The following is a 24,648-nucleotide window of genomic DNA, read 5'->3' as shown; positions in this document are numbered from 1 at the left end:
CAGCCGCGACGCCAAGCGGTTCGTGTTTTTGCAGTTCGCTTTGATTTCGCTTCATTTCGATTTCGCAGCGGTTAATTTGCAGCGGCTGCGCCTGACGCGCTGCATCTTAAGATATTTTTTGTGTCTGCCTTTTTTTTCGGTTTATGCTTTGCGCAAGTTTGAAAAAGAGTAAAGAAAAAATACAACAAATTTAACAATATTACGAGTAAAAAGTGCGTAATTGCAGTTGCTGTGTGTTTGTTTATGCTTTTTTTTCTGTGCTTTTTGTTTTTGTTTTAATTTTGTTTTGCTTGCATTTTTGGCTGCGACTACGGCGGGCGACGGCGGCGGCGATTGCGGCTTCCAGCTTTGGCTTTGGCAAGCCCTTTTTGGTACCTTTGTCTTTCAATTGTCTGTCTTTGTGTGTATTGTTGTTGTTGTTGTTGCGAAGCGCAACTTTCACGCGCTTCGAGTGAAACTGTAAATCGAGCCCGGACCCCAAAGCAGAAGCAGCAACAGCAACGGCAACAGCAGAAGCAGAAGCAGCAGCCACAGCCACAGCCAACCCCGACGCCGACGCCGACGCCGCCGCCGCCGCCGTTGCCTCGTCTCATGTCGTTTTGGCATCTGTTGCTTATCACAAATTACAATAGCAAGAAGAAGAAAAACTGAACTTCCATTTGTTGTTATTCATATATTATAGCTTAAACAGCATTTTGGTGCCTCTAGTATTTTAATTACATTTTTTATGGCTAATTTATGTTTTTTATTTATTTTTTTTTTTCATTTCATTTCGTGCACCTGCCGTTCAAGTTTGTCGCTTAAGTCTTTTGCTCACTGCAGCAGTTGCTCTCCGATATTGATATTATGCATATTTGTTGTTGTCGTGGCTGTGGCTTGAAACTAGTTTGCTGACAGCCTGCAGCCTGCAGCATGCAGTCAGCAACAACATCAACAACAACATTAAATATTTTTAACAAATTAATATAACTAATAATAAGAAAATGAAAAAAAAAAAAAAAAAAAATCATGCTGACATTGACACGAATTGCAGAGCGAGCAACCAAAGAGACAAAAAGCAGCAGCCAATTCATGGCTTAAAGTCTAAATCAACCAAAGTGCAAACACACAAAATAAACTAAAAACTAGTAGCAGCTTTTCTCTCAGTGTGCTCAACGAACAGTTACCCTGTTCTATATGAAAAATTAGCTAGAGTTTCATATGAAACTCTTTTCAGATACATGATATATATATTTAAGTATACCCTTAACTAATATGTATAATAGATCGAATAGAGGTTATCTGTATATTGAAGAATAGATCTACCGTTATATAAAAACTTGTTTCAGCTACATCTCTAGCTAGAGTTTGATTATGCCTGCTTACAGGGTATTTAGCTATGCATGCATGCCTTTATTTTTATAAAATTGTTTTCAATTAAAGTGCATAAATTCCTTCATTGCCACTCACAAAAGAAGAAGAAGAAAAACAAAATTTTATGTTTAGTTAAACTCATTATTGTTGTTGTCGCTTTTGGAATAACACGACTTAACATCATTTTCGTGCTGTAAACTGCCAATGATTGAGACTTTATGTTGTTAATGTGGGCTTTGTTGTTGTTGCTGTGGCTGTGACTGTTGACATAAGCAAGGTCGTCAGTCAATTGGGCGCAACAAGCACTGGAAAAATCACTCACACAAAATTTTCAAACTATTTTATTTTCACTTGAAAATTGCCTCGTTAATGCATGAATTTAACGAGAATTACAAGGCTCAAGCATTGGAACTAAGGAAATTCAAATGGTAATTCCTTATTTTGTATACCCACATATCGTATTAAATTGTTCAACAAAATATTATGCAATTTACCAAAGAAATAAGTTTTAACAAATATAAGACTTGTAATCTGGGTAAATCTGTTAGAATCGACAAGTTCTGATATATAATCATATTATAGAAGCTTAAATTAGATCATTAAGGCAGAGCACATAGGATTTCTAGTGACAAATCTTTAATATAATATTTGGAAATCTTAAAACTCAATCTATCCTTATTCTAGAGAGATGTCTTAAAGATATATACATACTTAAGGTATGGACCTCTAGACAAGTATCTTAAAGATATATGAAAAGCCTAAGGGTCTATCAAGTTCCATATTCTACAAAGCGTGATCAAATCTCCATTTTAATTATTATTAATACAAATCTATTAGTTAAAAAGGATGGTAGGAATATCTTAATGATATTTGGAAAAATAAAAGTTGATAAGTTAAAAGTTTTAGAGAGGTAACCTAATGATATTTTGCTAGCTTTATTACTTCAGATCTAAAAATATTTCAAGAAGAGCGGAGCTCCAAAAAAGTATTTTAATAAAATTTTGAAAGATAGATATATCCCATTGATATTTGAATAGCTTGATCAGTTCATGTCTATACTTCATATAAGGAAGTATAAAATTCTAGAGAGGTACCCTAATGGTATTTTGCTAAATTCAATTCGTATCTATAGTTCATATTGAATACGATCATATCTGTAATGAAATTCTATATTTTAGTAAGTATATATTATATATCAGGGAAGTAGCTGAATGATATTCGATCGCCTTAGATCTTTTTCTTAAACATCTAATAAATTGATATTAGAGGCCATTGTAATACCGAATTCACCTAGATATGCGAAGAAACTAGAACGTATTTATTTAATCATTCACTAATGGCCGACATTAATTCTTATATCTATAGCATTTATCATTTTTCTTCCAGTTCCATTTTGTATGCTTAACTTTTACTTCCTTAATCGCTTGAGAATTATTTTGAAAACTTCTTCAGCTCAAACATCCGCTTTGGATTTTTGCTTTCTTCTAGTTTCCTCTGTTTCCCTTAAGCTTTCTATGAAATGTTTTTTTTTTTTTTTTCTTCTTCTTCTTTTTAAATGAACTGAACAATTATTTTGCATTATACAATTATATAAATAAATATATACAAAAATATACATGATTGTTCTAATGATCTGTAATGGGAGACTGAGATTGAGTATTGGGGTCGGTGGGGCAAGTGGTTAGACGGTGTCAACACGTTATCAGCCGTGGTTTATCTTACGCTTAGGCAACCAGAGACAGCGCAACGCAACGCAACATGAGACAATGCGATGTGTAATTGGATGAATCTAAGCTAACATGTTGAGTACATGTTGAATTGGGTCATGAGAACACGAAAGCTGAAATGCTCTTGCAAATGTTTGTCAAGTCATCAACTGAGTTGATCTCCAGGCGAGTACCAGCTACCGGCTTAGCTCCCGAGCTGTGAAATGTTGTCTCAAGATCTGTGAGGAAAAGCTAGCTAGACATAAAAAATCTATTTTGATAGCCAAATTTATATAGTAAGAATAATGCTTTTATTGCATTGAATCCTGATTAATTACAATTGGAATACAAATTAATTTATTTAATTGTTAAGAGTCTCAAATACACACATTATTGTGGGTATATGATCTTATGATATACACTATAGTTATTCTCATATAAATAGAAGCACTCAAAAGAGTCCATTCCTTGCTTGGAATAGATTGCCACTATGAAATAATCTTGTTAAGAAAATAATGGAATTTATTTCATTGGAAAGGAACATTTAAAGAAATAATACTAAATGGCTGTATGTAGTGGGTTATACATGCAAGTATATTGATTATATATAGTTATATTTAGCTGACGGAAATTGATTGAAATGCAATATTTTTTATTCTAGTGATGAAGAGAAGTATCGAAGCGCTTCTATTTTGTGAACACAGCTGTTCGCATGGATTACTCGGCTGGCAGTCGCATGTCAGCCCACGCTTTCTTGTTGCCCACTTGACCTGTTCTCAGTTCTTTGATCTCTTGCATCTCTCTCGCTCTCCTCTCTCCTCCTCTCTTTTGCTCTTGGAGTGCTCTGGGCCAGAGCCCAGCATTTCGGGCAGCAAATGGGCCACGACTGTTTGGAGGCCTGTGCAGCCTCACTTATGTGGGCCCCCAGCCTAAAAATAATAAAAAAAAGTGTGTCGTTTGCCATTGCTGCTGTAATTGTTATAGCCATTGCTGTTGTTGTTGTTGTCGTCATATTGCATTTTACCGTTGGCTGGGTTTTACACAGCCAACAACGTTTGATTTATGGCGCATTGTCTTTTGGGCTAACTTTACTTCTTCGACTGCTTCTTCTTCTTGTACTTCTTCTTCTTCTTGGTTGCACGCGTTGCATGCTCAATAAGCGTTGTGGAAATTCTCGTGAAAAACGCCAAAGCAGCGACAACAATAACTAATATTAGAAGCACCTAATTGTATAGAGCAAAAAGAGTTAACAACAACAAAAGCAACAACAACAACAGCAACTAATATAACGGGCGGAAACTTCATGCGCTGCTGATTTTTTGTTGTTGTTGCTGGCCAGCGCTCGTTGACTGCCTCCCTTTAATCTACTAATTTTTTCGTTTACTTTTTTTTTTTTTTTTTGTATTTTTTGCTGGCCCCTCGTAACAAACAGGAAACTATTTAGGCGACTTGCTGCTGCTGCTGCTGCTGCGGCTGTCATGCGAAAATTGGCTAAGGAAATTTGAACATTTTTCGTATATTTTTTTTGGCTGCGCGACTGCAAGTTCGTTGCCTAAGTCTTTCGTATTGCAAGCGATTGCTGCCATTTAAATGGCACACGCACACATACACACACGCACGCACACTTGGCTAGATAAATCAATCAAAAACGATTGCCCAAAACTTGGACACAAAGCTGAAGCATTGTTTTCCGATTCGCCATATAAATTGGTCAAGAAGGTGTATCAAATGGTTGAGTAAATCTTGCCAAATCGGCAGCTGGTGTTGATTTGCAAGCTTTATTAGCAATATCTATGAGCTGGATATATACATGATATATGTATATACTAGTTTTCTAAGTTTCCCAATTCTGTTCGTGAGTGCCTCCTACTGTTCCAGTGGTTTCTGTGTGCAGCTGAGAGCTTGTCCGACTGCAAGCCTCTCATAGATAGCGATTGCCTAGCGTAGTCCATTTGTACAGGGGCTCGTTGTGATTGCCTGTTTACGACGAGAAGACGTCTGGAAATGGGCATTACACAAAAACACATTGTGAAATAGCACACACTGCTTGAAATCGTTGCGAGACGGTGTTGTAAAAGCATTAAATTAGAATGAAAGCCGACCAAATTGATGTGAAGCAAATTTATATATATTCTGTATATTTCTATATATAAATCTGTAACATAAAGACAAGTCTTCATTAATGTCAAGTTATTTGCTAGATATCGATTATTAATCAACTGCTCAAGCCTCTACATCTGCGCTGGTAGTTAAGCCTCTCTCTGCATGTCGCTAACGGTAATATAATTTGATATATGTATATACTATATTCTATATTTTACAGCTTAAAAATACAGTATCTGTAGATGATTTATGGGGCTAGTTCACTTGCTACATTTTTGGCATTCCAAAAGCTTTAAAACTGCATAATATAATTTCCGATCAGCCAAGCCCCCAGTGGGCGTATTCCAAATATTGGACAGACACGAGTAAATATGTACACACACAAGTAAGCTCAGCGCCCCCCTTTGCCACTGCCTTGGCATTTCGAGTTGCAGAGTCCAAATCGGCTTGGTATTCAGTGGAATTCAGTTGCTGATACAATATTCAATATTTAAGTAACTGTTTGGCGTTCAGTCTGACTGAAAACTAACTTGATTCAAGTTATATAACATGCCTGTTCGTGTAAACTTGAATAGCATATCAAATGCTTTACATTTATGTGAATAAACCGAAAGACATTGAACAAAGACGAATAAACATTTGCACTTGACTAATGAGTATAATGATATGTGTAAACATATATAACATTGGACTGTTAATATGATGTTATAATACTTTCCTTATATACATAAAAGGGCGATTGAGAATGGGACTTGAAAAACCAGCTTACAATAGGTATTTAGCAGCATTTGGTGTTTGGTAACCTCAAGACCAATCTTGTTTTTCATTCAGGTATCTGAAATCATCGACTATAAGCTTTTACTGAACAGCTGCGTATCTCCCTACACCTCTTTCTCTCTCTCTCTCCCTCTCTCTTTCTCTCCTTCATACTATCACTTGAACCTCTCTCAGCGATTCGCTTACAAATCTTGTTAAGTTTGTGGAGTCTGTTTCCGTGATTCATTCTTACAAAAGCTTTAAGGAAATTGTTAATTGATTTTTACGTATAAGAAGTGAAATCATATATCATATCATATCTCTAGATCATAACTCTTCAAAGCAACTTGCGACTTTCTAACGCTCAAATAGGATTTATAAATATGACAACAACGTTCGAGTGCCTTGAATTTCAATTTTAAAATGCTTTTCTTTCACAACTAGGAGGAGCTCAGGGAAAGCGAGCGTCGCTTACAAGACCTACTTTAAATGCTACTCTGATAAATATAGTAGATATCTTTAATGATATATGATGGTGCTTAAGTTGAAAAGTGCTACGAAATTATTAAAAGATTTCATTGGTATTTTAGTATTTAGTATTTTAGATCGAGATCGTTGGATGCTGTAATTGAAAAATATCTATGGTATATTTAAGTCGAAGGCGCTTCATTCCTATTAATGATTACTAAATAAATAAATATGGTATACTTATTTCGTTGAGGTCGTTTTCAAATTATTTTTGGCATGATTTCATAGCTTAGCTTTTACTATTTCATTTGTAGTTAAACAGTTTTCGATTATCTATGTGAATTACATATATGTATATATATAAAATATTGCTCAACTAGAATTTTCATTTCTTGGCATTGCACTTTTCTCCTGGCATGGCTCGATTAGCGTCATCAGTTTTGTTTTCTCTTTGAGAATGGACGAGCTGCTCAGTTCTGTACGAGCGATATATATATATATATATATATATGTATATGTTTATATATGTAGAAGCAGAATTGTATTTAATGAGCAGAATTAGTCGCAAACGCGAAAATGAGTGGAGGCAAGTGGCAAATGGCAATTGGCAGCTGGCAGCTGGCAGTGCTTGAAAGCGGACGCGGCACCCAAATTGGGTTAATCTCCATTTGAAAGTGACTGATGAGTGAACTAACTGACAGACAGATAGACGGACAGAGGTTGAAACAGACATCTTAAGTAGAAGTCGTGCGAAAGCGGCTTTAGAAGCATTATAGTCAGATACTTTCCATTTTGCCCATTCGTCTTGTCTGTGGCTTTAGCTTTCCCAGCGCGACAAATGCATTGATCTCTGTCTCTTTCTCCCACTCTCTCAGTTTCTCTTCATCCCTTTAGCCGTGCTCTTAACGCTTCGTTAGTGCCGCCTTTCCACAACGTCTTGTGGGTGGCCACAAGTGTTGCCATTGATTGATGGATCCGTCGAACATTTTCAATTGTCTTCACTGTGAATGAACCGCAAAAGCTTCGGAAACCGTACAACTCTGCCTAGCTAGCGTGTCTTAGCAGTCTTACAATATTTTATAAGACTAAAGTCGGTTTTATTCCATTATTATTGTCTAGGCTGACAAGCTATTAACATTTTATGAATAACATTTTATTAACAATAATGTTAAGAGCTATTTTATATCAACTTTGGCTTGTTAATGGCCCGGAAATGCACTGCTTGATATTTGAACTGGTTTTGAATGTTTTACTAATGTATTAACAGCTAACAGCTATGTTATGTCACTGTTAGGAGTTGAAAACTATAGTAAATGAAGGAACTTAGCTTGAGCTTGTTAATTTTTGGACTGAAGTCTCCTTTAGACTCCCCCGTATGCTAGCGGTACCAGTTAACATTAGAGCATGTTAACAAGAGAATGTTAACTTTACTCTAACATATTGTGTGCTATGCATGTTATTTAAATCTAGCTCATAAAATCTATCTCATAAAATCTATCCACCCAAAAGAAGAACTGGTTCGTTCTACAGACCTGAATGGAACTTTGAACTAAATGTATATATTGAAGTTAATAAAGAGTTTTGTTACACTTAATCTTCAGGCTAAGCTGAAGAATCTAAGCTGACTATAAAAGAAGTAGTTACTCGTAAGATACTGTCGTTGATCAGTCGCAGAGCAGCGAAGTGGTTCGTTCCTACTTTTTGCTATCTTATCAGTGACCTTTGCTCCCTCACTTTTCGTCTATGTCATCTACAATATAATACATACATTTTTAAAACTTATAATGTACAGACATTGTACTCAAGTCTTTTTTTTTTACAAAAGAAAAACAAACGTCACTAGGTAAACTCAAGTTCATAGCATTTGAGCTGTAAATAAAGTTAGTAAACGCGATGCTTATTTGCCTGAGTGTGACAACGGTTGTGGGGCTTGCCTAATGTTTCGACATGGATGCTAATTGATAAGTCACAGCGCCAATGAAAGTGAAGCGCCGTCAATACATCAATAAATCTATCAAAATACAGTTTTCAATGTTGCTGCTCCCAATATTCCGGCTCGGCGTTAAAATCATCTGCGGCTGCTGCTCTTTACGACTCTCCAAAGATTTTCACTTTCGTTAGATGGCACCCAGTTTCAGTCACAGTCTCCAGCACAGCATAGTTGACTCATGTCAAGTTTCTTCTTTGAAAATTAGCTATAGAAAAAAAAAAAACCAACAGCAAATAAAAAAAAAAAAAAAAAAAAAATGAATATAAAAAACTTGATGACAAGAGTTGATTTTCTGAGGTGTTTTTTTTTTAACCTGTTGTTGTTGTATTTTTTTTTATGTTTTGACTGCCGTCTGCTGTTGACCCAAATGTGCACATTCAACTTCCAATGTTTAACGTTTAACACACTGAATTACACTGTGCAACAAAATATTGATATATCATTGTCAAAACAAAGATATGAAATGATGAAGGGTAATTTAAGTTTAGTAAATTATAAGCTGTATTTTAATAACCCTATAATATTGTTTTCTTATTGTTTCATGATGGATAAGTCCTCTTAAACAAAAAATTGAGGTTTTCAGAATTGATTTATGTACAGAACATTTTAAAATTTGGAATGAATGAATTTTGGAACGGATGCAACTCTGAGTTATATGAGGTTTCAAGAGATATTTATTGTAATTAGATATACTTTTATTTGTACATCTTCAATTAGTAAGTTATTTTGGTGCCAAGTATTTATGATATTGTTAAAAACTGTGCAATGCGACTCAACTAAACTAGAAGTGTTGCTACATCTTGGCGGTTACCTGGAGAGTTTAATAGTTAAATTGAAATGTAGTGTAATTATAATAGAAATATGACTTGGAGCTACAATTTGGACTAGAAGCTGTTCTACGTAAACATATTAACCTAAAAAGTTTTCAAATGTGCTGAGATTATCATCATCAAAGAGACCCAGAAACTTAAGCTCCACAACGGAGAGAGAGAGAGAGAGAGAGAACGTGTGTGAGAGAGTGTCAGAGAAAGAGAGGGAGAGAAAGAGACAACGTAGATAAAAGGATAGAGAGAAAGACAAAAGTTTAGGAATATAGATATAGGTTATGAAAGATAGAGAGAGGGTGTGAAACACAGAGAGAGAGAGAGAGAGAGAGAGAGAGAGAGAGAGAGAAAGAGAGAAAGAGAGAGTGATAATGAGACAGTAATAAAGCAAGAGTTTTTACCTTATATATGTATATGTTCTCTTGTAGCAGAGTGTAAGATCTGTGTGTGCGTGTGCCTGCGCTTGTTAGCAATGTTTGGCTTATATATAGTTACTTTTATTGTTTGTTTAGCTGCTGTTGTTGTTGTTGCTGTTGTTGCCGTTAGTGTCACTTGGTTAGCTGGAGAATCAGTGAAGCTAAAGTCAATAAGGTCGTTGGCCCAAAACGCTTAACGCACATCCTGTCAACGAACCGGCTTATTATACAATATGCAGACAGCCAGACGACGAGAGCAACAACAACAACAACAACAACAAAAACAACAACAACAAAAACAACAACAACAGCATCACTTATTTAGCTAAACATGCAATTGATAATTGTTGTTGCTTCCTGTAATTGCAGGCCACACAAAGCAAAGCTCATAAACAATCAATCAACGGCAATCAGCATCAATCACAGCGTGAGCAACTGTCGCAAATTGGAGCTGCTGCTGTTGGTCAAGTGAAAGCTGCGACGACAACAGCAACTGTTGGTGCTGTCGCATGCTGTTGCTGCTATTGCCGCTGCGTCTGCCACATAATTCAATCAAACAGCAGAGTCAACGCCATCGCCATCGCCACCGACGCCCCAGACACGGTTCATAGAGCGGGCACGCACGTCAACCCCCCGCCAACCATCCCCCGCCAGCAACAATCCGCAACAACATTGGCAACATCGGCAACATCTGCAACGGCTGCTCAGTCAGTCAGTCAGTGAGTCAGAGAGACGCAGACGTCGCTGCAGACGCCATTGGCCGTGGCCAGGAACCAGTCGCCAGCGCGACCAGCAACCAGTCACGACCGCAGCAACAGTTGCTGCTGCGACTGCCACAGGTTCACAAATAAGTGAAAGTGAATTTGTTTACGGTGTATTGCTATTACCAAAGCGAAAGAGACATAACACCGAAATAAAAACATAAGCCCCAGCCAAGCAGAAGAAGAAGCGCCAGCAGCCGAAATCGTAGACCAACACAATAGCAACGCGAGCAATGCAATTGTAGTTGGACTGAGCGATATAAAAACCAAACAGCAACACAAAGCTAGGGAAAGAGAACGAGTAAGAGAGGGAGAGAGAGAGGGTGAGAGAGAGGCAGAGCGAGCTGGCATCTAGAGCTCTCAATGCTAATTGACACTGTGCGCGCGTTATTGGATAATCTTTAGCGACAGCAACAATTGCAACTACAACGACAACAACAACAACATGCAACACATTTGCCTAGCGCTGTCGCTGCTGCTGCTGCTTGACACTGGAACTGGTGGTAAGTAGAAACCAGATCAATTAACTAATTGAACCAGACACACACACGCACACACCAACACACACACGCACACACGCACACGCATAGCTCTTCTGCTAATTGATTTATTGTGTGCTAAATTGAATTTGCCTTCATGGAGGCTGCTTTCAGTTTTTCAACTTATCTCGCGTGTGTAGGCGGCACGCCCACCTTCCTTCCCCCTGGCCACTGAAGGCCAGCGGGCGAGCTTTTTGGGTGGAGTGCGCATCTAGTGCCTCTCTCTGTGGGTGTCTTTCGACTCGTTTGGCCCCCGACGAGTTTCACTTGACGATTTTTGCCATTGAGCGACGCGCAAAACACTTCACAGATTGCACAATCGCCATAAACACCGCACACTTACACTTACACTCGCACGCTCTTACACTCACACACACTCATGTAGCACTCACACACTCGCATTCACAGAGTGTGCACACATGTAATCGGAAACAGTCAACAAGACGAAGAAGCGATTGCAATGCCAAAAACTGACAAAACTTTAAATGGCAAATGAAAACAAATCGAAAAAAAAAACAACGAAAGTCACAAAGCGCACCAAAAAACAATATATATACATCGTTTACAGACACAATATATATATATCTATATTCACCTAAACACTATAAACATACATATGTTATATAGATGAATATGTGTACATTGATATAAATACGTTGATGAATGAATTTCATTGGATCTTTGAAACTAATTTTATTAATACTTAAAATTAACGGTAAATTTCCTGCCTGCACCTTTGTCTGCATCCAGTATTTCTATTCGAAGCCAAATGTCCATTTCCATTTTTCCATTCCTAACCCTTAATAACATATAAACCATATTTGCTATACCTATGCATATTTCTATACCTATACCTATAGTTATTCTTTCTTATATTAGTCCATATCCCAATTTGTATCTTAATCTCTATTCCAATCAGTATCGTATCTATCGCATTCTCTATCCCATTTCGCACCCTCTGTCCTTTTATCTATCTCAATTCCATTCCCAATCACTGCCTCAATATCTCACTCCATTGTTATCCTTATCCCTATATTACTCTATATGACTCTTACTCCAAATCATAATCCAACTTCTTATTCCTATTCCTATAACTATCCCAGTCCGTAGTCCAGTCGCTATCGCTATCTTTATCCTTGTTCCTATCCATAAACCTATCTCTAGCCCTATTTAAGTTACATTATCAATCGAAATTCCACTTACTTTTGCTATTCAAATTTCACATTCTATTGATCTCTATATATAACTATACACGTTTCTATTCATAAGACCATTTTCGCTATGTATACCACTAATGAGATAGAGCTATCTTTGTCGCTATCCTCTTAATACTACTAATAATCCTATTATTGCCTTTATCTCTTCATATATCTATCTCCATCTATTACTCTCTCCTTCATCACCTGTTTTCATCTTTTCGTTCTTACCTCAATTTCCATCTGCATTACTATCTCCATCTTTAGCTATATGTATCTCTCTACTCTATCTCCATTTCCCCCTCCACTGTCGTCTATATTTCTCTCTCTATTCCTACTTCCAGCACTACTTCTTTTCTCAGCTTTTCCAAAGATTATTTTTCGTAATTGCTTTTTGCGCCGGGCCATAAGTTCCGCTTGTAAGTGCGCGAAATGTTTCAACGATTATTTTAAAGCATCTGTCGCATGGGACATGAGCGTAAAGTGCTTTGCCATTGTCGCTAAAAACTTGGATGCATTTGGTTGCATAAGTGCTACAAGTCGCGTTTAGCTGATTGATGAAGTGGGCTTGGCGCTAATGTGGCTCAACGGGTGCATTAGCCATAGACTTGTCATCTGTTAGTCATACATATGATATGAATACATATGTATATGTATTCGTATTGAATACAATCTAATCTGGTCTCTAGTCTAGTCTAGTCTCAAAAGATTCTACCCTCTCTGCAAATCTAAGCTTTGCTCATTCGATCTCTTCCTGATTGCTAAGTTTGGAAACATTTTGGCACTCCATCATTTTGAGATTCTCGATCGTCTGGCCCATTACCAGATGACTATCATATGCATATTTATTGCCATTTGGCAACGCGTGTGGCATGAGTCGTGGCGTGGACAGTTTTATTTTTGTTTTGATTTGTAGCTCCTCTTAGACGCTTCTCCCTTTTGGTTTCCAGGCGCTTTAAAACGCAATCACGCTTCGGTAATTTCAGCTAACGTCCATATACATACACCTATGTGACTCTATACATATACATAGGTATTTTGGCTGACTTGTGCTGGGGTTATGTCATCTGCACGTTCCCAATTATGGCGTAGTGTCTGAAAACGAAATATGGAAAAAAATTTTCACGTCTGCCATTAAAGAAATTCCAAAAAGTTTTTTGTTTTTATTTTTTTTCTCATTATTTTTATTAATTTTTTTTAATAGGTTTTGACAAAACGCAATTACAGATCTCCCATTTCAATTTGAAAGCTGTAGATAATAAATTTTTTAAATGTGCTTAGACTTATTAAGTACGAGTATAATTTAATGCGCATTAAACCTAAAAACATAATTTTAGTTATTTATTTATGTACATAATTTGCTTACTTACTAAATATTTGCCTCAAGAATAATGCAGTTATAAGAAGAAGTACAAACAAGTTTCCTCCTCTATATTTCTAAATCAACGTAAGATGGGCTCTATATCTAGAGATACAAACGGGAACAATAGCTACCTCTATCTTTCACTCTACAAGTGGACTCTTGATCTTCTCCTCAGATAGACTTATATTTATAACTTAATATCGAAGATATTTCTTACAAATGTTTAGCTAAGTTGATTAAGTTCGGAACAAGCCTTAGGAATAGGGAACCCGTGGGTCGAGCGCATTTACTTCCCAGTTAATCGATAGAGCTCATTATTTTCCATATATTGTGATTTTATGGCTGTTTATATTTTCTGCGTATTGTGAATGATTTTTTTGGACGCACGTGCGCAGAATGCAAACTCTTCTAATTAAGAACCTTTACAAGTGATTCATAAGCAATTCAAAATTCGATGAATGCAGAAACTCGATTAATCATATGTTTGTCTGTTTGCAGCGGCCACGCCCACACCAATGACTTATGCAAACTTTACGGAGCTCTCGGAGGCGGTGCACGCCTCCTTGCTGGCGCACGAACGGCAGCAACAGCAGCGCCAATCGCTGCATGGCCGCGCCAAGCGGGCGGTGAAGCGCGTTTGCTACGGTGAGCTGGGCTGTTTTGAGGACTCTGGCCCATTTGCCTACCTGGAGATGCTGCCCTCGTCGCCGGAGGAGATAAACACCAAGTTCTATTTCTACTCGACGCGCCAGCGCTCGGATCGACCGCTCATGGAGTTGTCCTTCTTGAACATGACGGCGGCGTTTGCCAAGGCGAAGGCCAAGCGCGAGTCCGACAGTCCGCCAGCTCCAACGGTCACCACGAGTGCCCCAGCGGGCACAGCCTCGATGTCTGGCCTCAACACGAGCACAGAGAAGCCGCCCGGCATGGGTGGCAGCCCGAAGAAGCCGCCGCAGCCTTCCATCGACGACCTCGAGGGCTTCGATGAGCTCTCCGTGCGCGTAATTGTCCATGGCTTCGGATCGGCCTGTCCCCACGTCTGGATCTACGAAATGAAAACGGCACTGATGGCTGTGGTGAGTCGGGATCGTAACTAAATTAAGGAGGAAATCGAGAGCTCCATGTTCAAAGCTCGGAGAATTTAGTTTGCTATCCTGTCATCCGGTTAGCGTCTATCCGTCCGTGTGTACGTCCGTCTGTCCGTCCATTCGGCTGTCCGTCCGTCTGTCTGTAATCCGCAATGTAATATGTTAAATCTATGAGTGGAATATGTACCACATATGTATTTGGAATATATGTACATATACTAGAATACAGTAGAATTCGATTATAATGACGCTTAAGAGACCGTCGTTATACCCAGAATGCACTGTAACCATATATAATAGAATTTTCGTAGCACACAGACGCTATAAGCAGAGTCGTTATAACCGGTCTCTACTATATTATGATATTCCCTATACGCCCAATCGGGCGGTATACTAGAAATGATATTATTTGAGCTGCGAGAGATTTGAAATTTGGCATATAACTTGTGTTGCGAAGGGAAGAAACATAATATACAATAGGTATATTCCCATAAAGGGCATGTAACATGGGGTAAATCTGTATCTTCCACGTTTATGGAAGAGTTCCAAATTAAAATAGTTTTGTTATTGCAGTACCCATCCCGACACTGACTTGGTTAATCAAGATAATTCCATTCGCTTTCTTTTCTGTCTATATTCCTTTATATTAATTGCCTTTCAAAGTGATTCTCATACCGCTTTAGAGTATTCTACATTCGTTTTCCTCTTCTTATTATTTTCTAATAACCGTCTTTCAATGCAATTCTCATAAAATTTAATGGTACTTTCTCTATAATACTCTATCAATTGATACGTCCAATCCGGAATCTGGGATACGCCGATTTTAGCTCACATATCCAACAGTTATATTAATATCTATCACTCAACTCAAATCTCTTTGTGCAACTATGAACAGGAGGATTGCATTGTTATTTGCGTAGACTGGGAGAACGGAGCCACCTTTCCGAATTACGTGCGTGCCGCGGCGAACACGCGTCTGGTGGGCAAGCAGTTGGCGATGCTGCTCCGGAATCTGCAGCAGCACAAGGGCCTCAATCTGATGCGCACGCATGTGATTGGCTTTAGCCTTGGGGCGCATGTCTCCGGTTTTGCGGGCGCCGAGCTGCCCGGCCTGTCGCGCATTACGGGCCTCGATCCGGCTGGGCCGCTGTTCGAGGCGCAGCATCCGAAGGTTCGGCTGGACAGCAGCGATGCCGAGTTCGTCGACGTTATCCACTCGAATGGCGAGAATCTTATATTGGGCGGCTTGGGCTCCTGGCAGCCCATGGGCCACGTGGACTACTATCCGAACGGAGGGCGGGTGCAGACGGGCTGCTCCAATCTGTTTGTAGGCGCGGTCACGGACTTCATTTGGTGTAAGCTGCTCTCTTCATTCATTCGAGTCATTCGAGTTTAGCTCAACTTCCCTCTCACTTACAGCTGCCCAGGCGGCCGAGGACGAGGAGGGGCGCTCGCTCTGTAATCATCGTCGCGCCTATAAGTTCTTCATCGACTCCGTGGCACCACGTTGCATGTTTCCCGCCTTTCCCTGCGCCAACTACGACGACTTTCTGAAGGGCAAGTGCTTCCCGTGCGCCCAGGACGATGAGGATCTGGCCGAGGGCGTGCCACGCTGCGGCAACATGGGCTACTATGCGGACAGATCGACGGGCCGCGGCCAGCTCTATCTGCTGACACGCGAGGAGGAGCCCTTCTGCGCGCATCAGTTCCAGCTGCAGATCTTTAACTCGTTCAACGATCTGCCCCTGCGCACGATTGGCCGCCTGGAGGCCATACTCGAGGGCGATGGCGGCCTCAACGAGACTTTCGAAATATCCGAGTGAGTATCAGCTGTGCCTCTACGGCTCTGATCATATTTGGTAAGCAATACTAAATCCTTGCACTTGCAGGAAGGACGATGCCGAGTTCTTTGCCGGCGACATTGTATCCAAGATAATTGTGCCGCATCCGGCGCTGGGCTTCCCCACCACGTTGAGCCTGCACTACAAGTCCTACAGCGGCTGGCTGTCGAAGGGCTTGCCCCACTGGGACATTGACAAGGTGGTGCTGACGGATAGCTTCGGGCGCAGCCACTCGCTGTGCAGCCCCAGCACCAAGCTGAGCAGCGGCAGTCCCGTGCGCATGCGCCTCCAGGCGGGCAACTGTGAGCTGGACAACCAGGAGGACTATGGCGCCTATACCACCACCCAGCCGCCGGCCGCGTTGTCGGCCAGCACGGACGCGCCCGTGGCTGACTCCAGTGTGCAGGAAACGGGTCTGAGTGCCAGCGTTGACGGTGTCGAGAGCGTCAAGCAGCGCAAGGACATCTTCAACCTGGGTACCAGCTTCAAGCTGGCCGAGAATCAGACCTACCCGCTGGACCAGACCGATGAGCTGCCCTGGCAGCCCATACTCGTGGGCAATTCCCTGGACAAGGACAACAATGAGGCCGAGGCAGCCGAGTCGAGTCGCAGTCTGTCCGACGCCCTGTCGCCCGGTCAGCAGCCCGCCGCTGAGATTTTCGAGCCCGTACTCAAGGACCGACGTCTGGCCGTGAACCGTGGCCGCAACCTGCATGAGCTACACGCCAGCGCCGGGGAGATTGTCGAGCCGGTGCTCAAGGCCACCACGCCGCGCACCAAGCACGGCAAGGACCTGCAGCTGACTGAGCCCGAGGATAGCAATGCCACAGCCAGCTCGACGGACAGTCCCATCAGTCCAGCGAGTTCGGCCAATCCAGCCGTGGCCACGGTACCCAAAATGATGGCTCAGCTGTCGAGCGGCTCCGATGAGCCGCAAATGGTGCAGCTGCTGCCCTTCCGGCTAGGCGAACTGCTGCAACGGGCCGAGCGCTACGCCCGGGAGACGCTGTTGCCGCTCATCTCAGTGCAGGCGCCGCGATTCTTCGGCTTCAATGTGACGCCGCACGAGCGAGTCGGCGAGTCCCGCAAGCCTCGCTATATACCGCGCTACGAGGAGTCCGCTTTCATCAACAGCAGCAGCAGTAGCAGCAGCAGCAGCAGCGGCAGTAGGCAGCAGCGCCGCCGCTCCGACTCCACCGAGTCCACAGACCAAGCGGCACGCCGCAATCTATTCCGGCTGCTGCGCTCCGATGCAGCGCGTGGTCGTGCCGCCCAGCAGCCCATCACGGCCGCCGCACCAGTGACTAGCAGCGAGACGCAGCAGAGGGACTTCAACTACTACACGAATATGCTGCACTCAGAGTCCCGTTCCATGCGGCCCGAGGCGCCCGAGTATCGTCCCGTTTTCATTGAGCTGCCCACGTACCGGCCGCCAGTGGGCGGCAAGGCGAAGGCCTTGCGGCGGGCGCGCAGCCAGCTGAGTCCCTGAGTGACGAAGGGGTGCACGGGGGGAGAGCAGCTAGGAATATATGTATAAACACTATGTGATATGGATAAGCCGAGTGTGGGGCGCGTCTGCTCAGCGGCTGCGTCGAGTGAAATCTGTCTGTGCTGGCCTGAAAGGCCGAGGCCCGAGCGCATTTGGGTTGGTTGGTCCATGGCTCGTCGAACCAAAAAACTTCACCTTGCACTGTAAATAAACGTTAAATCGGAATCGGATTGGAACTGCGTCCACTACTGAGTTCCCTACGCCTTAAGTTTACCTAATAAGTTTCTAAATGTGAGCAATTAAATAAATTATTAACATGCTAAGCAGAAATCACTAGTTTAGCCTAAAAATATATCTCACTAAACGCGGATTTGCTTGGATTTCCCATAGGGAAATCTGAAAAATCTCTTGACAAAAAGCTTCAATCTCTGCAAGTATCCAAAATGTAGTTAAAGCACCTGCTGGAGTTAATATATCAAATGCCTCAATTTTGTGGTAAAATTATGCTGGACCTTCCCCGAGCTGGGCCTAGTCCATAATGAAGTAGTTAAAATGTTGAGATTTTCATTGGACTATTGTTTTTCCAGCTCTTTTTGATTCTTGTATTCAATGGATTCAAGGTATACAATGGATTCTATATTTATAATTAAAAATTCTTAGCTCTTGTACTTTCTGAAATCTTTTATCCGGAAGAAGGGATAGACGAAGGAATAAACGGACGGACGTCGACTCGTCACACGATGTTCTTATTGAGGCCTTTAAACAAGTATACCTAGATTTGCTATTTTCAATGGGTTCAGGGTGTAAGCAAAGAGTAATATACAGTGGGCCCTCGGTTAACGAACTCAATTCGTTCCATCATCCTGTTCCCAGAAATTTAGCGTACCATAAATATTCTCAAATTTATTTTTGGTCGTTGTGCGAAAAATAGTTCGTTAAGCGCAACATTCCCTTATGCGAAATGGTCATTATCCGAGGCGCTCGCTAACCGAGGGTTCACTGTAGTTCCATTTAAGTAGTCACGCCCAGCTTATGGCCTGTGCTGAATAAAACTTCATCGCTTGCATTTTTAGTTGTATTTTTGTAAGTTGTTCTCTTTAGCATAATTTATTTTTATATACTTTTTCATTTAATTTGCTTTTATGTTCATAAAGTAACGTGTGTCTGCTTCTGTCTGTGTGTGTATGTTTGTGTGTGTGTGTGTGAGTGTGTATGTGAGTATTGTACTTAGATTTGATCTGCTTTCTCAACTGATGCCTTTTATTACTTTGAATGTATTACATTTACCTAACTTTTGTCATTTGTAAGCTGCTTTTAATTTCCAATTGGCTTACAAATTTAACATGGCTTGTAAAAATGCTTTCAGATTTGTTTTCTTTCTTTTTTTTTTTTTAAGTCAAACTGTAAATTTTGTGCTTGCTCATTTGGTATTGTTGTGTGTGTGTGTGTGTGTGTTGCTTATTGTTCTTTGTGTTGTTTCTGTGTCTGTTTGTATCTTAGTTATCTTTTTTTTTTTTTTTTTTTTTTTTTTTTCTTCATATTTAATATATAATAATTTTTTTGTTTCGCTTTTCTGTTTTGGTTTAACTATTTATAAAACATTTCACTTTTAGAATCTTAACAACGTTTTTTTTATTCTTGCTTACATTTTTTTTTTCTTAATAGCTGCGGCGTATTTTATATATATATATATATATATTATAAATATCTTTTTTTTTTTCTTTCTTTTTCATTTGTTTATATTTTTATTGTGCTACGCATAATTTACATGGATTTTAATTTTTTCCTTGCGATAGTTTCGCAATTTCATTTTGCGCTGCTTCCTTTTTCTCTATATATAGTATATATACATGTGTATATATGTATATATGTATATTACTTGATTTGTGTTTTTATTTTATTCTTTTATAACTATTAAAAAAAATTGGCTGTAGCTGACGCTTGAAACAAAATTGTATTTGCACGTGTTCTAATACTTTTCTGTATGTGTGTGTGTGTGAGTGTTTCTGCGTATGTGTGTGTGTATATATATTTAAACTATGCATAATTATCATAATTATTTCTGTTCTTATACCCTTGCAGATAGCATTCGAGCCCAATACAGGCAGTTTAATCTGGAACATTTGGAATCGGAACAATAATTGATATAAATATACAAAAAGAAAGAATGCAATGCATTTTGCAATTTACCAGATTTTCAATTATTGGAAAATAAAAGCAAACAAGTGCAGTTGAAGCACAATATGAAATTTAATGATGTTTTGTTTTTATTATGAAAATAGGTAGGAGATATATGTATATGCATATCAATTTGCGCGGAGCAGGTGGAAACGAAACATATTTGAGCTGGTTGCAATACACTTAAAACACATTCCATTATGTCAGTGATAGCTTCAAAATATGAGTTGGAACTAGCGGAATCGAAACAAATCATATTGTAAACGTAAATAAATTTAAGTATATTAATAAAAATCTTTTTTGGAACGTGTGGAATTGAAACAAGAATTTACATATGGGCATATCTGGAAGGATATTTGAAATTCGGCTCGCCGAAATTGATTCCTCTGGACTTTAATTTATTGAGCTTAATATTTGTTTCATTTTCGTTTTGTTTTGTTTTCTTGTGGAGCCTTTTGAATTGGAGAAATTAATAAAATTGTTATCAAAATTATCTCGGGGCGTAACTGGCTGGGAACTCTACATATACTATCACATACGCACTGTATGCATATATACACGATAATACATATGTATGTATGCATATATGTATGTCTATGTATAGTTGTTTTCTCGTTTATGAATGCCATTTCGAGCGCTGCGCATATGTATTTGTATTGACATTGTTCTCATTTATATGTAAGTGTGTACACATACATATACATGTAACTATGTATATATGTACATATATATATATATGTATATATTTTGTGTTGTTTTTTCTTTTGCTTTTATTCCAGTCTTCTTTATTAATGAATTTCTAAATCAAATTCGAAAATAGACAACGCAAATTGACAACTTTATTGGTAAGATTATTCTCTCATTGTTCTCTTTTATAAGTGTGTTTTCTGGTATTTTATTGTTAGCATTATGTATTTTTAGTGATAGTTTGGTTTTGGTTTTTGGTTTTTGGATTTTGGATTTGGGAAATTGTTATTTGATAGCAAAGCTCAGCTTGAAGGTTGCAGTATTAGATTTCATAATGATTATTATAAGTATATTTTATTAGTATCTTGTTGTTGTTGCTGCTGTAGTATTATAAATAGTATTATAATAAGGATTGCCTATTAAACTAAGATATATATATTTATGCGGCTGTTGCTGCTGGCTGAACTCTTATTACATACTTTAGGCCATAGACTAAACGCTTTCTCAGCTATGGAGAAGCATAGTTCAAGTATTTTATTTTAGTATTTTGTTTGGTTTCCTGTTGGTGTCTGTGTTATGTTTAAACTTAATTATTTTGGCAAGTTTAATTTCCTTTCCCGCTTTTCTTTGCTTTATATCTTTTATATATGTATGTTTTATATCACTTTTGTTGTGGCTGGCCTGGCCAAGCTTTAGCCCAGACAAACTCACTTGTTGTCTCGCTCCCACTCGCTGCATAGTGCTAACTCACTCGCGCTCATGCTCTAGCCTCTCGCTCTCGCTCTCTCGTTCTGTCTTTTTTTGTTTTCGTTTTTTTTTTTTTTACTACTTAGTAAGCCTTGTCTAGCATTAATTTATTTGGTAAAAAAAAAAAAAAAAAAAAAAAAAAAACATTTCTTGCATGACTTGAAGACGATATGTTTTTATTTTTGTTTGCAATTGGTTTACGTGTAATGTACTTTATCTCATTTCGATATTTATCTATATGTATATATATTATTAGTATTTATAATAATTTGTATGCATATTATATGTATATCATCATTGCTCATTGTTGTTGTTGCTGTTGCTGTGGTTGCCTCTCCTGCTGCTGCCTCTTCTTCTTCTTCATCATTTACTAATTAATTGGCTTGACTGCACTCGTTTCATCTCAGGAACCGAACCAAAGAATTCACAAAACGAATCACAAAATCAAAAATCAATATATATCTATATACATGCACATATATATGTAATATATAATTTACAAAAATACACCGAATGGGCGCCCAAACGAATACTTCAACTTTTGTTTCACGTATAACTAAATTTCGCAGATCGCATATTATATAATTGTTTTATTTTTATTTTTTCATTCATTTTTTTTTAAGGCCAAATTAAGTATACGTAATAATGTTCTCTATATATTCTTTGCAGTTTATCTCTATCGTATCGCGCTTCAAATTCATCTGCTCTCCTTCTCTGGCTCTCTTTCTTCCCTTCTCTGTCTCGCCGTCTTTAGCTTTAGAGATCAGCTCTGCATTTGCTTTATTTTTGTTTACTGTGTGCGTGTGGACGGTATTCAAAGCTGTAAATTGATTTGATTTATTTTACTCTTTTGCCTATTATCCTGGTTTCTTTTTGCGTTTTTACATATTTACATTGTTTTTTTTCTGTTTTTTTTTTTTTTTTTGTACAAATATTTTTTATTTTAATTTTTTCTTAATTACAACAAGCAGCAAATCAATAAAAACTTTGTTATTCAGTTCTTCAGTCGCAACATACTATATATATATATATATATGATATTTATATATATGCCTTGCGTATGTTTCAGTTTAGTTAAATTTGTTCTATTCGTTTGTTGTGAGATGTTTTTACCATGGTCCAGAGAGTATACATATATGTATATATATTATTTTTTTCATCTTTTGAGGTTTTGAGGTTTCAAGCAAAGCGCCTTTTTGGTATTTTTAGGGATAGTATTTTTTTATAAAGTTCCTCTTCTCATTCTCATTACAGTTATCTGTTTCAGGAAACGGTGTAGTTCATGGAAGCATACGAAGTAGATGTGTGAAGATCTCGAAAAATTTGAATTCAAATTAAGTATTTATATATATATAATATCTAATATTTTGCGTGTATATTGACTAGAATCATAAAGGTGCCACAAATTTCATACATATATACATATATATATATCAATATTTGTAAGTTTTTGACAAAAGTTGAAGTCGTTAGTTTTGAACGTGAAAATTATATATTAAGGATAGACGAATCGATATTGGAAAGGAAGATAAATTACATAAGACATTGAACTCATAAAATGAGACATTCCTTAGCTTTGTTTTTCATTGTTGTTTTGTTTTGCTTTCTTTTCTTTTGGTTAGACGAAATGCAGTTAGATAAGATCTATTATAGGTTCGTAAGTGTGTGAGACATAAAGGATATACATATGCATAGATACTGATAAGCGATTTATAATTTCTAATTGTGACCTAAATTTTTGGTTAAATTTATGCTAGAAGCAGTTTTTTTCTCAATTTTTTATAATTTTTTTTTTTTTAGATAAGTTGTTTTAATTTTTTTATTTATTTATTTATTTTTTTTTTGAGTGGGGAAGGCGATGTTTGAGTTGGGTCTGCTGGAAGATCGACGGCCTTATAATGCCGTTTTCTCTGGTATTGTTAAGGGTAGTGTGTGTGTGTGTGTGTTTGTATTTGTTGTTGTTGTGGTTGTTGTTGTGTAGCAGTTGTAGCTAAATTTAATTATTGTTTTTGTATCGTTAGCAGCTTTTATTTTTTGGTTGTAAATCTTTTATTTCTTGTATGTTGTTTTATTAGTATTTTTTTTTTTTTTTTTTTTCATTTACGTTTACACATATATATGGTTCAGCTTCAGCTCCGACTTACTTATTTACAAAATAGCAGTTATCGCATATACATATACACATTATGTATATATTTGTTTTAATGTATACATAGTTTTACTCATATATACATATATATCCTATATATATGTATAATTCTTTGCTTTTTTTTACTCATTTTAAACTTAACGGCAGTTTTGATGTTTTAGCATTTTCATGTGTGTATTAGTATGTGTGTAGGTATGTATGTGTGTGTGTGTGTGAAGTGTGTGTGTGTGTGTATTGAATGGCGAATTAGTTTCGACCACGTCATCCTTTTGTCCAGTTTCATTCATAAGAACTGCTGCCAATTGGGGCACTAACTAAATTATATGTACTATATGTTCTATAACCTGAACCCACTGAAAAGTTTTCATATTCTAATGTTTTTTTTTCTCCTGTGCTTTGTGTGTGCTGTCCTTAAGCGTTGCATTGCCTGTCCTGTTTGCATCAGCTCTTTCCGTGCTGTGCTCTCAAACGTTTTTATGTCTTCGCAAATGTTTCACAGAGGTATCGAAGACCTTATTTGTCAGACTGGTCACTGCTAGAGCTCTATTAGATGGAACTAAACACAAGCAAACTAATCTCAGAGTTCGGGCTGAAGACGTCGTCAAATTCATTCGCTCTTCATATATGTTGTTGTTTTCCTCTTCTTCTTCTTTATTTTTGCCATAGTTTCTGTTTCATTTGGTTTAGTTTTTACTAATATTTGACTAATATTTAATAATAGAGCATAATTTAAAGTTGAAAATAAAATTAGCAGATATTGTTTGTTTGTATGTATTGTTGCTTTGTTGTCTGTTTTGTTTGCTTTTGTTTTCGTTTCTCTTTATTATTATTTTTTTTTTTTTATTTATGTTTTTTTGTTTGTTTTGTTTTAAATTTTTTGTTTTTGTTTTTTAGCTAGCTTCTAAAGAAAGGAAGAAACTCCAATTAGATTAGACTACTAAGATAAATCTCTTTTTTTTTTTTTTTTTTTTTTTTTTTTTTGTTATTTTGCTTC

At 38.3% G+C, this 24,648-nt stretch overlaps 1 protein-coding gene across 1 annotated transcript; it reads left to right on the top strand.

Moving 5' to 3' along the window:
• On the top strand, positions 1–18,223 carry LOC6584813. The gene is made up of 6 exons (XM_002010418.4): positions 1–212; positions 9,986–10,880; positions 13,974–14,551; positions 15,459–15,918; positions 15,983–16,382; positions 16,453–18,223. Exons 2-6 carry the CDS (start codon positions 10,823–10,825, stop codon positions 17,891–17,893), a joined length of 2,937 nt encoding a protein of 978 aa, XP_002010454.3. The 5' UTR covers positions 1–212; positions 9,986–10,822; the 3' UTR covers positions 17,894–18,223.
• The last annotated feature ends 6,425 nt before the right edge of the window (positions 18,224–24,648 follow it).

This window comes from Drosophila mojavensis, unplaced genomic scaffold (genome assembly GCF_018153725.1).
Source record: "Drosophila mojavensis isolate 15081-1352.22 unplaced genomic scaffold, ASM1815372v1 contig_136, whole genome shotgun sequence".
Taxonomy (NCBI): domain Eukaryota; kingdom Metazoa; phylum Arthropoda; class Insecta; order Diptera; family Drosophilidae; genus Drosophila; species Drosophila mojavensis.
The sequence above is the reverse complement of the archived record's forward strand: the minus strand, read 5'-3'. Positions and strand labels throughout refer to the sequence as shown.